At 40.4% G+C, this 15520-nt stretch overlaps 1 protein-coding gene across 1 annotated transcript; it reads left to right on the forward strand.

Annotated features, from left to right (window-relative positions):
- The first annotated feature begins 2331 nt into the window (after positions 1–2331).
- Positions 2332–12537, forward strand: LOC135521348 (CKLF-like MARVEL transmembrane domain-containing protein 8). Its single transcript, XM_064947261.1, has 4 exons — positions 2332–2753; positions 10718–10891; positions 11857–11976; positions 12224–12537. The coding sequence occupies exons 1-4, from the start codon at positions 2622–2624 to the stop codon at positions 12308–12310; spliced, it is 513 nt and encodes a 170-aa protein (XP_064803333.1). The 5' UTR covers positions 2332–2621; the 3' UTR covers positions 12311–12537.
- The last annotated feature ends 2983 nt before the right edge of the window (positions 12538–15520 follow it).

Below are 15520 nucleotides of genomic sequence, written 5' to 3' on the forward strand. Positions count from 1 at the left end.
TCCTCCATTGAATCAGGGAATCTCATGTTGCTGTTTGTCTGAGGACAGATAGATGGACTGTATGTTCCTATCCCACCTTTATGAAAAGATAGGCCTAATAATGGCAACGGAATGCTGTACAACAATAAAATGCATTATTAACATTGTCACCTTTATTTAGTGAAGTGATAATGCCAGAGAAGCTGGTGTTTGGAGGATATATTGGCATGGGTGTTGTTGGCAAACCATGCCAATATATCCTCCAAACACCAGCTTCTCTGGCATTATCACTTTTATACAACAGGTTACCAACATATTCAAATAATGATTGACATATTTTCATTTTATTTTGATGAAATAATACTATTTTATCCTTCCACAAGATATAGGTATAGTCCCATTCTTATGCCTTGCTTTCTGGCTAGCCAACTACGGCTAATTTACAGTCACGTCAAACAGTTTAAGCAGTTTTTCTCATGACATTTATTTGGATACATCCATAACAATGAGTTAATAAGCCTCGATTTCACCTGCCATAGGAAATGTCAGGACAGTTTTTCAGAGGAGCAAGCCAACAACACAGCGAACACAATCACTTCAAACTGAAGTTGAAAAGACTGCATACTAGCTGCACTTAGTTTTGTTTGACCTGCTTTCTATTGACATTTATTTGTTAATATCCATAAAAATGATGCCAACTGATTCATGATTTTGACTGGATGACAAACGCTGCCTGCCTGTCTGTCTCCTACCGACAAGTTCGTTACCATGGGACAGTTGGAGATCGAATTTGAATATTGAAACAATGTTGGAGAGACAGACCACAAGGTTTATACAAATCTCTGCTGTTGAAAACTAAATGTTAGTCTAAAAGAAATGTGTGATAATATCTAGATGCTTTTTATAGTGGAGATCAGGTTTATAAATTGTCTGGCTGAGCTTGAGACAGTCAGATTGAAAATGTTTTTATTTTTTATTAAACCTTCCTATACTATTGTATCTTTGTCTATGCCGCTCTGACATTGCTCGTCCATATATTTATCTATTCTTAATTCCATTCCTTACTCAAATTTGTGTGTGTTGGATATATGTGAAATGGTTAGATATTGCTGCAATGTCAGAACTAGACACACAAGCATTTTTTATTTAACCTTTATTTAACTAGGCAAGTCAGTTAAAACAAAATCTTATTTACATTGATTGCCTACATTTTAGCGTCATAGATTTAGCAGGTGGTAACTTCTGGAATAGACACCGGCTGGAATGCGTTTTTAACCAATCAGCATTCAGGATTAGACCCACCTGTTGTATAATTAAGTAATAAGGCATGAGGGGGTTTGGTATATAGCCAATATACCATGGCTAAGGTCTGTTCCCCGGTAGGCATCATTGTAAATAAGAATTTGTTCTTAACTGACTTGCCTAGTTAAATAAAGGTACAACAAAATATATATATATGAAATTATGCACAACGCATCGCGGGGTGCCTGGACATTACATCGCCTATTTCGAGTATTGTAATGTTAGTTGTTAAGACAATACACAAGTTGTAGTTAAGCTTCGAGCTGTTTTCACATTTTCCTTTGCCTCTCCCAATGATCTTTGTCTGTATATATGCTGCCATCTGCTGGTACATTTTAGACACTACCACAGAACACATTTATTACTGTCACACTGAGGACATGGTGATAAATATCGAGTTTCTAACTGGAGAGAGTAGTAACTAATCAATGATTGAAAACTACATCAACAACTGTCTGATTTAGTGAAGGTACATTAGGCCAGGACTCTGGTCCTTATTGGACATGTCCCAGCGGGTCTAGACAGTCGTTACCTGAACACACACTGTTCTGTTTGACCAAAAGGCACACTGTACAGTATCTGTTTGAGCAAAGGTGCGACTACAGTTTAGTCAATTAATAATCCACAGCTAACCTGCATTATGCACTCCTTTAGAAGTGAGACTCTGCCTGCTGTCATAGCACTTACGAAAAAAGATTCCAGTCAGAGTCAAATCAAATCAAATCAAATCAAAATCAATAATCAAGTGCAAATAGAGTGCAGTATAACTGCAGTTAGAATCCAGTATATCTGCAGTACGGAGCAATTTTTGGGTCCAAAATAAGACAGCCAACTGCAGTTACTGCACTTTTACCTCAGTTTCAAAACTACAATCTGCATTCTACTGGCTTGGTCTCTCTTTAGTCTTTGGCTGTAGATTGTTCCTGCTCGGGTCCTCTGAAATAAAGCACCCTATGCAAAACATTACCAACCAAAGGTAATACTTTCTGGCAGCCTGATTTACCTATCATCAAAAGAAGTACCTCTTTATGCATCCACTCTCAACTCAGTGACATTTAGGGAATGGTGTATGCCTAACTGACCAAATTATGTTGAACATACTTTGTATGTAGGATTTGTTATACGACGACAGAATGACATTCAGACAGGCCATAGATCTTATTATCTAAAATAAAACAAAAACGAGTTGATTCACAACAAATGTAGAGTTCTGTGGAAGTATTGTGGTCTACTCAGGAAAGACTCGTCATGGTCTTTCCCACCTTCCTTTTATTAGAGTAGCACGATTTGTTTTATAATTCAGGGGGACAGGATCCAAACGCGGTAGATTAATATTGAAGATGGAAGGAGCAGTGACACGCACTGTGATAACGTCTACCAGCAGCAGCACGGACAACTTTTACACCTCTACTCTGGCATGTGATAGGCACTTTTTTCTCACTGCTTCGGGGCTCCTCGTTTTCGCAGAAATAGTAAGTAGTCAAGTTTCAAGGTTCAAGCTGTAGGCTACGGGATACGCATGGTACATCTTCCAAAGACATGCTTATTTGCATGTTCCTTACCCACAATGCAATAACAATAAGACATAATAAATGTTAAGAATAGGAACATAAATGACATGGCTCAATAGAACAGAATAAACATTTTATAGTAGCATAAGTATCATTTAAGTAAGCACATATAATATATATATATAATATAGCCCATTTAGCAGAAGCTTTTGTCCAAAGCGACTTACAAGTCGGCTGGGGCCACTACTTTTACATATGGGTGGCCCCAGCAGGAATCGAACCCACGACGCTTGGCGTTGCAAGCGCCATGCTCTACCGACTGAGCCACACAGGACTTATTGTCCTCACATTGTATAGTCCCATATTTACACTTGTACTGGAGAAGGTTGCGATGGGGGCAGTGTTTAAACTGGGCAGTATGACAAGAGTCTGGTAGCAAATCAAAATCAAATCAAATTGTTTGGTCTCATACATGTGTTTAGCTGATGTTATTGCGGGTGTAGCAAATTGGGCTCCCGAGTGGCGATGCGATCTAAGGCACTGCATCTCAGTGCAAGAGGCATTATTACAGTCCCTGATTCAAATCCAGGCTGTATCACATCAGGCTGATTTTTGCTCATTCTTCAAGGCAAAACTGCTCCAGCTCCATTAAGTTGGATGGGTTCTGCTGGTGTACAGCAATCTTTAAGTTATACCACAGATTCTCAATTGGATTGTGGTCTGGGCATTGACTAGGCCATTCCAAGACATTTAAATGTTCCCCTTAATAAACCACCCAAGTGTTGTTTTAGCAGTATGCTTAGGGTCATTGTCCTGCTGGAAGGTGAACCTCTGTCCCAGTCTCAAATCTCAGGAAGACGGAAACAGCTTTCCCTCAAGAATTATCCTGTATTTAGCACCATCCATCAATTCTGACAAGTTTCCCAGTCCTTGCCGATGAAAACATCCCCACAGCATGATGCTGCCACCACAATGCTTCACAGTGGGGATGAGGTTCTCGGGGGTTATGAGAGGTGTTGGGTTTACGTAAGACATAGCATTTACCTTGATGGCCAAAAAGCTTAATTTTAGTCTCATCTGACCAGAGTACCTTCTTCCATATGTTTGGAGAGTCGCCCACATGCCTTTTGGTGAACACCAAAAGTGTTTGCTTATTTTTTTCTTTAAACAATGGCTTTTTTCTGGCCACTCTTCGGTATACTTAAAGTGGTCCTATGGACAGATACTCCAATCTCTGTGGAGGTTTGCAGCTCCTTCAGGGTTATCTTTGGTCTCTTTGTTGCCTCTCTGATTAATGCCCTCCTTGCTTGGTCCGTGAGTTTTGGGGGAGGCCCTCTCTTGGGAGGTTTGTTGTGGTGCCATATTCTTTCTCCAAACATAAAGATGGTCATTATGGCCAAATAGTTATATTTTTGTTTCATCAGACCAGAGGACTTTTCTCCAAAAAGTATGATCTTTGTCCCCATGTGCAGTTGCAAACCGTAATCTGTCTTTTTATGTTGGTTTTGGAGCAGTGACTTCTTCCTTGCTGAGCGGCCTTTCAGGTTATGTCGATATAGGACTCGTTTTACTGTGGATATAGATACTTTTGTACCTGTTTCCTCCAGCATCTTCACAAGGTCCTTTGCTGTTGTTCTGGGATTGATTTGCACTTTTCGCACCAAAGTATGTTCATCTCTAGGAGACAGAACACATCTCCTTCCTGAGTGGTATGACGGCTGCGTGGTCCCATGGTGTTTATACTTGCGCACTATTGTTTGTACAGATGAATGTCGTACCTTCAGGCTTTGGAAATTGCTCCCAATGATGAACCAGACTTGTGGAGCTCTCCAATTTTGTTTCTGAGGTCTTGGCTGATTTCTTTTCATTTTCCGATGATGTCAAGCAAAGAGGCACTGAGTTTGGAGGTAGGTCTTGAAATATATCCACAGGTACACCTCCAATTGACTCAAATCATGTCAATTAACCTATCAGAAGCTTCTAAAGCCATGACATAATTTTCTTTAATTTTCCAAACTGTTTAAAGGCACATTCAATTTAGTGTATGTAAATTTCTGACCCACTGGAATTGTGATACAGTGAATTATAAGATAAATAATCTGTAAATTTGTTGGGAAAAATTACTTGTGTCATGCACAAAGTAGATGTCCTAACCGACTTGCCCAAACTATAGTTTCTTAACAAGACATTTGTGGAGTGGATGAAAAACGAGTTTTAATGACTCCAACCTAAGTGTATGTAAACTTCTGACTTCAACTGTAACTGGTTGCACCAGATCTAATTTAGGGGCTTCGTAGTAAAGGGAGTGAATACATATGCATGCACCACTTTTCAGTTTTTAATTATTAACTTCACCAATTTGGACTATTTTTTGTATGTCCATTACATGAAATCCAAATAAAAATCTATTTTAATTACAGGTTGTAATGCAACAAAATAGGAAAAATGCCAGGGGATGAATAATGTGATATTATTAAAGTGGCTAGTGTTCCATTTATTAAAGTTACCAATGATTTCAAGTCTGTGTACATAGGCGGCAGCCTCTCTGTGCTAGTGATGGCTATTTATCAGTCTGATGGCCTTGAGATAGAAGCTGTTTTTCAGTCTTTCGGTCCCAGTTTTGATGCACCTGTACTGACCTCACATTCTGGATAATAGAGAGGTGAACAGGCAGTGGCTCGGGTGGTTGTTATCTTTGATGGTCTTTTTGGACTTCCTGTGACATTGGGTACTGTAGGTGTCCTGAAGGCGAGCCCTGCGGTTGTGGGCGGTGCAGTTGCCATACCAGGCGGTGATACATCCTGACAGGATTCTCTCAATTCTGAATCTGTAAAAGTTTGTAAGGGTTTTAGGTGACAAATTATTGTGCCTTCTTCACCACACTGTTTGTGTGGGTGGACCATTTCAGTTTGTCAGTGATGTGTACGCAGAGAAACGTAAAACTTTCCACCTTCTCCACTGCTGTCCCGTCGATGTCGATAGGGTGGTGCTCCCTCTGCTGTTTCCTGAAGTCCACGATCATCTCCTTTGTTTTGTTGACATTGAGTGAGAGGTTGTTTTCCTGACACCACACTCCCAGAGCCCTCACCCCCTCCCTGTAGGCTGTCTCATTGTTGTTGGTAATCAAGCCTACCACTGTAGTGTCGTCTGCAAACTTGATGATTAAGTTGGATGCGTGCTTGGCCATGCAGTCATGGGTGAACAGGGAGTACAGGAAGGGGCTGAGTACGCAACCTTGAGGGGCCCCAGTGTTGGGGATCAGCGAAGTGGAGGTGTTGTTTCCTACGTTCACCACCTGGGCGTGGCCCATCAGGAAGTCCAGGACCCAGTTGCACAGGGCGGGGTTCAGACCCAGGGCCTCGAGCTTAATGATGAGCTGGAAGGGTACTATGGTGTTGAATGCTGAGCTTTAGTCAATGAACAGCATTCTTACATATGTATTCCTCTTGTCCAGATGGGATTGTGCAGTGTGATGGCAATTGTATCGTCTTTGGACCTATTGGGGCGGTAAGCAAATTAAAGTGGGTCTAGGGTGACAGGTAAGATGGAGGTGATATCATCCTTGACTAGTCTCTCAAGGCACTTCATGATGACAGAGGTGAGTGCTACGAGGCGATAGTCATATAGTTCAGTTACCTTTCCATTATTGGGTACAGGAACAATGGTGGCCATCTTGAAACATGTGGGGACAGCACACTGGGATAGGGAGTGATTGAATATGTCCGTAAACACACCAGCCAGCTGGTTTGCACATGCTCTGAGTTGTGATGTCAGTGTGTAGCATGAATGTAAATGTGTGTACGTCTATATGGGCGTGTGCATGAGTGAGTGCATGTGTGCTAAGGTGAGGAGAATCAGAGCAGGTGGTCAGTCCAGTTCAATTGTTCAACAGTCTGATGGCTTGTAGATAGAAACTGTCTCTGAGCCTGTTGGTATCAGACCTCATGCCAGATGTTAAGGGAGGGAGAGAACAGCCTGTGGCTGGGGTGTGTGGGGTCCTGGATGATGCTGCATGACTTCCTCCCATGATGTACTGGGCCGTCTTCACCACCCGCTGGAGGGCTTTGTGGTCGTATACGGAACAATTCACGTACCAAATCAAATCAAATCAAATGTATTTATATAGTCCTTCGTACATCAGCTGATATCTCAAAGTGCTGTACAGAAACCCAGCCTAAAACCCCAAACAGCAGGCCGTGATACAACCGGTCAGGACATTCTTGATGGTGCAGGGCTAGTATTTGGAGAGGACTCTGGGCGGCATTCTGTTGTGCCCTCTTGACAACAGTGGTGGTGTTGGTCCATGACACGTCCTTGGTGATGTGGAGGCCGAGGAACTTAAAACTAGTGACTCCCTCTACTGCAGTCCGGTTGATGTGGATCGGGGCATGTTCACACCCCTGCTTCTTGAAGTTAACAATCAACTCCTTTGTTTTGCTGACTTTGAGGGAGAGGTTGTTGTCATGACACCACAATGCCAGCTCACTTACCTCCTCCCTATAGGCTGACTCGTTGTCGTTGGTTATCAGGCCTATAACCGTGCTGTCGTCAGCAAAGTTCATGAGGGAGTTGGTGTTGTGCAAAGCCACACAGTTGTGGATGAACATGGGGTACAGCAGAGGACTGAGGACACCCCTGGGGGGCCCCTGAGTTAAGAGTCAGTGTAGAGGAGGTGTTGTTGCCAATCCTCACAGCCTGTGCTCTACCCCTCAGGGAGTTCAGGATCCAGTTACAGAGAGTGATGTCCTAACTACAACACAAACATATTTGTGTCCAAGTTCAATGTAATAATTTATTGAAATCACTTTGGCAGTGGCTTTTACCATCTTTCTCACAATAGCTGCCATCAGAATTCATGGAGGGAATCAATACCGCTTTGTTGATTGAACAAATTAAACACATTATGAAGATCAGACATTTTATTATTGTTCATACCTTGTATCACATGGCTAATTGTACCCTTACCATAGGGGCACAATTAGTTCTGAAAAAGGGAAGAGTTTGTCATTTGCTGAATCCCATTACTTCTATACAGATTTGCCTTCTGTTTGACTTGTATATTTTATGTGCATTTTATACACATTTTGCATAGGCTAATAACCTGTATGACGTTTTTTCACAGATGGTGACATGACATTGTATTGAACACTGCACTGAACTGAAGATTCAATTATTTCAAATTTTTCAAGGAAATATAACTGGAGAAAATGACCATAATGTCAAACTACTTCCTGTAATATAGACTACTTCCTGTAATATAGACTACTTTCTGTAATATAGACTACTTTCTGTAATATAGAATACTTCCTGTAATATAGACTACTTTCTGTAATATAGACTACTTTCTGTAATATAGACTACTTTCTGTAATATAGACTACTTCCTGTAATATAGACTACTTTCTGTAATATAGACTACCTCCTGTAATATAGACTACTTCCTGTAATATAACTACTTTCTGTAATATAGACTACTTTCTGTAATAAAGACTACTTTCTGTAATATAGACTACTTTCTGTAATATAGACTACTTTCTGTAATATAGACTACTATAGACTCCTGTAATATTACAATATTACATTTAATATAGACTACTTTCTGTAATATAGACTACTTTCTGTAATATAGACTCTTATCCAATATAGACTACTTTCTGTAATATAGACTACTTGTAATATAGACTACTTTCTGTAATATAGACTACAAATACTTTCTGTAATATAGACTACCTCCTGTAATATAGACTACTTCTGTAATATAGACATCAATATAGACTGGAACTTTCTGTAATATAGCCAATATTGACTATAGACTACTTTCTGTAATATAGACTACCTCCTGTAATATAGACTACCTCCTGTAATATAGACTACTTTCTGTAATATAGACTACTTTCTGTAATAAAGACTACTTTCTGTAATAAAGACTACTTTCTGTAATATAGACTACTTTCTGTAATATAGAATACTTTCTGTAATATAGACTACTTTCTGTAATATAGACTACTTTCTGTAATATAGACTACTACTTTCTACTTTCTGTAATATAGACTACTTTCTGTAATATAGACTACTTTCTGTAATACTTTCTGTAATAAAGACTACCTAATATAGACTTTTCTGTAATATAGAATACTTTCTGTAATATAGAATACTTTCTGTAATATAGAATACTTTCTGTAATATAGACTACTTTCTGTAATATAGAATACTTTCTGTAATAAAGACTACTTTCTGTAATAAAGACTACTTTCTGTAATAAAGACTACTTTCTGTAATATAGACTACTTTCTGTAATATAGACTACTTTCTGTAATATAGACTACTTTCTGTAATATAGACTACCTCCTGTAATATAGACTACTTCCTGTAATATAGACTACTTTCTGTAATATAGACTACCTCCTGTAATATAGACTACTTTCTGTAATATAGACTACTTTCTGTAATATAGACTATATAGACTACTTTCTGTAATATAGACTACTCCTGTAATATAGACTACTTTCTGTAATATAGACTACTTTCTGTAATATAGAATACTTTCTGTAATATAGACTACTTTCTGTAATATAGAATACTTTCTGTAATAAAGACTACTTTCTGTAATAAAGTAATATAGAACTACTTTCTGTAATATAGACTTTCTGTAATAAAGACTACTTTCTGTAATATAGACTACTTTCTGTAATATAGACTACTTTCTGTAATATAGACTAATATAGAATACTTTCTGTAATATAGACTACTTTCTGTAATATAGACTACTTTCTGTAATATAGACTACTTTAATATAGACTACTTTCTCCTTTCTGTAATATAGACTACCTCCTGTAATATAGACTTTCTTTATAGACTACTTTCTGTAATAAAGACTACTTTCTGTAATATAGACTACTTTCTGTAATACTTTCTGTAATATAGACTACTTTCTGTAATAGACTACTTTCTGAATATAGACTACTTTCTGTAATATAGACTACTTTCTGTAATATAGACTACTTTCTGTAATATAGACTACTTTCTGTAATATAGACTACTTTCTGTAATATAGACTACTTTCTGTAATATCAGATACTTTCTGTAATAAAGACTACTTTCTGTAATATAGAATACTTTCTGTAATATCAGATACTTTCTGTAATATCAGATACTTTCTGTGTAGACAGACATTGGTTCTCAGTACAGTGTTTTATTTTTCTCTGGAAAGGGAAGTTGCTTAAAAAACAAGGTCAGTTTCATTGTCCATTTTCCTTCCAGCATCAGAGGAGAATGTGACCAAAAGAGCCTCCTCTTCCACTTAGGCCAGACATTCTTTTTTCCTGTTTCATGAAGCAACCAATGAAACATTATTTTCTTTTAATAACAGGAAGGGAGGTTTGCAGTGCAACAGAGGACAAAACTTCCCATTATTTACAGTAGCACGCAGTATAACAATCTGCATCTATAGATTTATCATGATCAATGTGTGATGGCATTCTGAAAGAATGAGCAGATCAGATAGATGTCAGTCAGCTGCGGGTTTCATTTCGGTTCCAGAAATACAAACTATGAAAAATCACTTGGCAATTATGTTATACTTTGTATAGCTGTTGTACTGTTTAAGATGAGAGTTTGCAGGTAAACATATCACTCTACACTGCACTGGATCCTGTGCATATGATTTGATTTGATTTAGGCTATATTATTTCCTTTCATTGTAATGTCTTTCTACAGTATGCCCTCAAGATAGGCACAGCAAATGCACTTAAATACATGATAAGGTAGACACCACCAGACCACAGCCATCACTGACTATGTGTGCTATTCCCTGTATAGTGCACTACTTTCAACTGGAGCCCTATGGGCCCTGTTAAAAAGTAGTGCACTATAAATGGAATAGGATACCATTTGGAATGCTGGCTATATGCTTCCCTGTCCCCTCAGGTGTTTGGTCTGCTGGTATGGATGCTGATAGCAGGGACGGAGTACTTCCGTGTGTCTGCCTTTGGGTGGGTCATGTTTGTGGCCATCTTGTACTGGGTCCTGACGGTCATCTTCCTCATCATCTACCTGACCATGGCTTACAACAGGATCCCTCAGGTCCCCTGGACAACTGTGGTACTTTCTGAGACATACTACTTTCTGACACATAATACAGCATTATTTGAAACTTGAGTGATTGAGGTTGTTTATTATACATCTAGTAATTGAATAATTGTGGACTATTTATGTAACAGAAAACCAATGGAGGTAACTGCCTTGATGGTTTTGGGGGAGAGAGCAAATAGATGAACCAAGGCTTTATGAATGTGATCAACTGAAACCATTCTATAATGTGTACTACCCTACAGTATCTGAAACAGCCAGGAATCCTGTCATTCTACAGGGCCTGTTCTTAACAGTAGTGCTACAGTGATGTATGTGGTGTTCTACAGGGTCTGTTCTTCAACAGTAGTGCTACAGTGATGTATGTGGTGTTCTACAGGGTCTGTTCTTCAACAGTAGTGCTACAGTGATGTATGTGGTGTTCTACAGGGTCTGTTCTTAACAGTAGTGCTACAGTGATGTATGTGGTGTTCTACAGGGTCTGTTCTTCAACAGTAGTGCTACAGTGATGTATGTGGTGTTCTACAGGGTCTGTTCTTAACAGTAGTGCTACAGTGATGTATGTGGCGTTCTACAGGGTCTGTTCTTCAACAGTAGTGCTACAGTGATGTATGTGGTGTTCTACGGGGTCTTTTCTTCTACAGTAGTACTTCAGTGATGTATGTGGCGTTCTACAGGGTCTGTTCTTCAACAGTAGTGCTACAGTGATGTATGTGGTGTTCTACAGGGTCTGTTCTTCAACAGTAGTGCTACAGTGATGTATGTGGTGTTCTACAGGGTCTGTTCTTCAACAGTAGTGCTACAGTGATGTATGTGGTGTTCTACAGGGTCTGTTCTTCAACAGTAGTGCTACAGTGATGTATGTGGTGTTCTACAGGGTCTGTTCTTCAACAGTAGTGCTACAGTGATGTATGTGGTGTTCTACAGGGTCTGTTCTTCAACAGTAGTGCTACAGTGATGTATGTGTTGTTCTACAGGGTCTGTTCTTCAACAGTAGTGCTACAGTGATGTATGTGGTGGCAGCAGCAGTAGAAACAGCCTCAATCAGCCATGCTGTTAAGGGACGCCATAACTACAACTGCTGGGTAGCATCCACAGTAAGAAAACCACCTTTGACCTTCCAGACAGACAACTTTTAAAATATACCACAAATATGATTTATGATGACAGCGATATTAAAGTATACAATATTAAAATGCTAAATATATGCCTACAAGACATATAAGAGATGTATGATGCCACTGTGTACCATCCATAATGCTATCTATTTGGTCCATTTAAGCCTACTCAACTCATACCCAGTATTGTACTGAATTTGAATGTTTTCATATGTCTGTTTTTCAGTTCTTTGCCTTCCTGGTGTCACTCTGCTATGCAGGAAGTACATATTTAAGTTTTAAATCATGGAGATCAAGGGATGAGGAACAATAACCACTCACAAAGGACAGCTAAAGTATATCCGTTATGGAACACAAGAAGAATGCAACAACCACTCCTTCCCTTTGGAATGCATTTCTATATTTAATTTCTGTTATATTTCTGTTATTTTAGAGTTATGGTGTGTTTCATCTGTTGGAATGACAGAGCCTGAACCTCGGTGGTGTTTTTACTTCTTATTCACTCATGAGTTTAAAAAAAATACATTTGGATGAAAATGACTGATGCTAATAAAGTGACTATTCTATTTTTCTGAAGCTGGAGATCAAAGCTTTAACTCCAATATTAAAATGGATCGAACAGTAATGTTGTCCCACACTAGATGGTGCTACAATACAAGGCTAAGAAACAGGGCTGATGAAGAACATTCCAGTCAATTCTCTTTGTGATTATTATTATGTGACCAGTTTCAGGAAACTTGGCGTACTTCACAGGAGCACCTTTTCAATTAGACATTTTTTTTTCAAAATGCGTTTTTGGGCGGAAATGCCTACTCGAACATGTGAACTTTCATGTGCCTTAATAACAAACTTGTATGCCATCTGTAAATACGAATAATACATTTAAATTGCAAGCCTAGTTGGTTTAGCCACAGAAAAGACAGCAACCTTCTTGCTAGCCATGATTGGCTGAGATAATGAGTGGAGGGGACATACCAAGAGATGAGTTTGGATTGGTCTGCCATTTAGCACGCGTCTGTCTATTTGAGCTGGTCAGTATGTGTTGGTAATCGTGTCTAATGCAGCTTTTTCTTTTTAAGTATTGCGTAGTAAAACTGCATATGTGTTGCTCTCCACTTTCTGGAGGACTGAGGTAAGTGGAATTCGAGTATGATAGCTAAGGAGATGGAAAAACACCTGTCTCCGGATTACATCTTCAAATTTAGGGCAACCATGGCATTCATGACAGGAGACGCGTCCAATGCAGGAGACGCGTCCATGTATATGGGTAAGGAAGTGTTATAATTTCAAGTTAAAGTGTACTGCTAGCTAGCTAATGTTAGCTGGCTGGCTAGCTAGCTTATGTTACATGTATAATCTTACTATTCGTATCTCAGAGCCATTTGCTTGGCTAGCTAACATTGAACCTGGTTGGTTAGCTACCTGCAGATTCATGCAGGGTAGTAACGTCATGAGTTGGGATTATGGTTCATTGTTTAGCTAGCTGAGTCAGCTACACTGAACAAAAATGTAAATGCAACATGCAACAATTTAGAATATTTTACAGTTCATATAAGGAATTCAGTCAATTTAAATAAATAAATTAGACCCTAATCTATGGATTTAACATGACTGAGAATACAGATATATATCTGTTGGTCACAAATACCAAAAATAAAGTAGGGGTGTAGATCAGAAAACCAGTCCGTATCTGGTGTGACCACCATCTGCCTCATGCAACGCGACACATCTCCTTCACATAGAGTTGATCAGGCCCTTGATTGTGGACTGTGGAATGTTGTCCCACTCCTCTTCAATGTCTGTGTGAAGTTTCAACTAACATCAAGGCAGTGGCCCGTTCCTGTAGGTTCATGCTCTACAACATCCGCAGAGTACGACCCTGCCTCACACAGGAAGCGGCACAGGTCCTAATCCAGGCACTTGTCCTCTCCCATCTGGATTACTGCAACTCGCTGTTGGCTGGGCTCCCTGCCTGTGCCATTAAACCCCTACAGCTCATCCAGAACGCCGCAGCCCGTCTGGTGTTCAACCTTCCCAAGTTCTCTCACGTCACCCCGCTCCTCCGCTCTCTCCACTGGCTTCCAGTTGAAGCTCGCATCCGCTACAAGACCATGGTGCTTGCCTACGGAGCTGTGAGGGGAACGGCACCCCAGTACCTCCAGGCTCTGATCAGGCCCTACACCCAAACAAGGGCACTGCGTTCATCCACCTCTGGCCTGCTCGCCTCCCTACCACTGAGGAAGTACAGTTCCCGCTCAGCCCAGTCAAAATTGTTCGCTGCTCTGGCCCCCCAATGGTGGAACAAACTCCCTCACGACGCCAGGACAGCGGAGTCAATCACCACCTTCCGGAGACACCTGAAACCCCACCTCTTCAAGGAATACCTAGGATAGGATAAAGTAATCCTTCTCACCCCCCCTTTAATGATTTAGATGCACTATTGTAAAGTGGCTGTTCCACTGGATGTCAGAAGGTGAATTCACCAATTTGTAAGTCGCTCTGGATAAGAGCGTCTGCTAAATGACTTAAATGTAAATGTAAATGTAAGTTGCTGGATATTGGCGGGAACTGGAACATGCCGTTGTACACGCCGGTCCAGAGCATTCCAAACATGCTCAATGGGTGACATGTCTGGTGAGAATGCAGACCATGGAAGAACTAGGACATTTTCAGCTTCCAGGAATTGCGTACAGACCCTTGCGACATGGGGCTGTGCATTATCATGCTGAAACATGAGGTGAAGGCGGTGGATGAATGGCACAAAAATGGTCCTCAGGATCTCGTCACGGTATGCCTGCCCATACCATAACCCCACTGCCACCATGCGGCACTCTGTTCACAATGTTGACGTCAGAAAACCACTCACCCACACAACATCATACACGCTGTCTCCATCGGGCCGGGAATAGTTGAAACCGAGATTAATCCGTGAAGAGCACACTTCTCCAGCGTGCCTGTGGCCATCGTAGGTGAACATTTGCCCACTGTAGTCGGTTGCGACGCCAAACTGCAGTCAGGTCAAGTCCCTGGTGAGAACAACGAGCACGCAGATGAGCTTCCCTGAGACGGTTTCTGACAGTTTGTGCAGAAATTATTCGGTTGTGCAAACCCACAGTTCCTGTCTGGGTGGCTGGTCTAAGACGATCCCGCAGGTGAAGAAGCCAGATGTGGAGGTCCTGGGCTGGCATGGGTACATGTGGTCTGCGGTTATGGAAGTACTGCCAAATTCTTTAAAACGATGTTGGAGGCGGTTATGGTAGAGAAATTAACTTCTCTGGCAACAGCGCTCATGGACATTGATGCAGTCAGCATGCCAATTGCACTCTCCCTCAAAACTTGAGACATCTGTTGTATTGTGTTGTGTGACAAAACTGCACATTTTAGAATGGCCTTTTATTGTCCCCAGTGCAAGGTGCACCTGTGTAGTGATCATGCAGTTTCATCAGCTTCTTGATATGCCACACCTGTCTTGGCAAAGGAGAAATGCTCACTAACCGATGTAAACAAAACAAATGAGAGAAAT

Source organism: Oncorhynchus masou, chromosome 29, assembly GCF_036934945.1.
Source record: "Oncorhynchus masou masou isolate Uvic2021 chromosome 29, UVic_Omas_1.1, whole genome shotgun sequence".
NCBI lineage: Eukaryota > Metazoa > Chordata > Actinopteri > Salmoniformes > Salmonidae > Oncorhynchus > Oncorhynchus masou.

Excerpts from the sequence above, each read along its gene's own strand:
- LOC135521348 (XM_064947261.1), top strand. The coding sequence starts at position 2,622 with ATGGAAGGAGCAGTGACACGCACTGTGATAACGTCTACCAGCAGCAGC. Across the intron at positions 10,892-11,856 it reads AGGTCCCCTGGACAACTGTG|GGTCTGTTCTTCAACAGTAG; the intron begins GTACTTTCTGAG and ends GTTGTTCTACAG. Across the intron at positions 11,977-12,223 it reads ACTGCTGGGTAGCATCCACA|TTCTTTGCCTTCCTGGTGTC; the intron begins GTAAGAAAACCA and ends TCTGTTTTTCAG.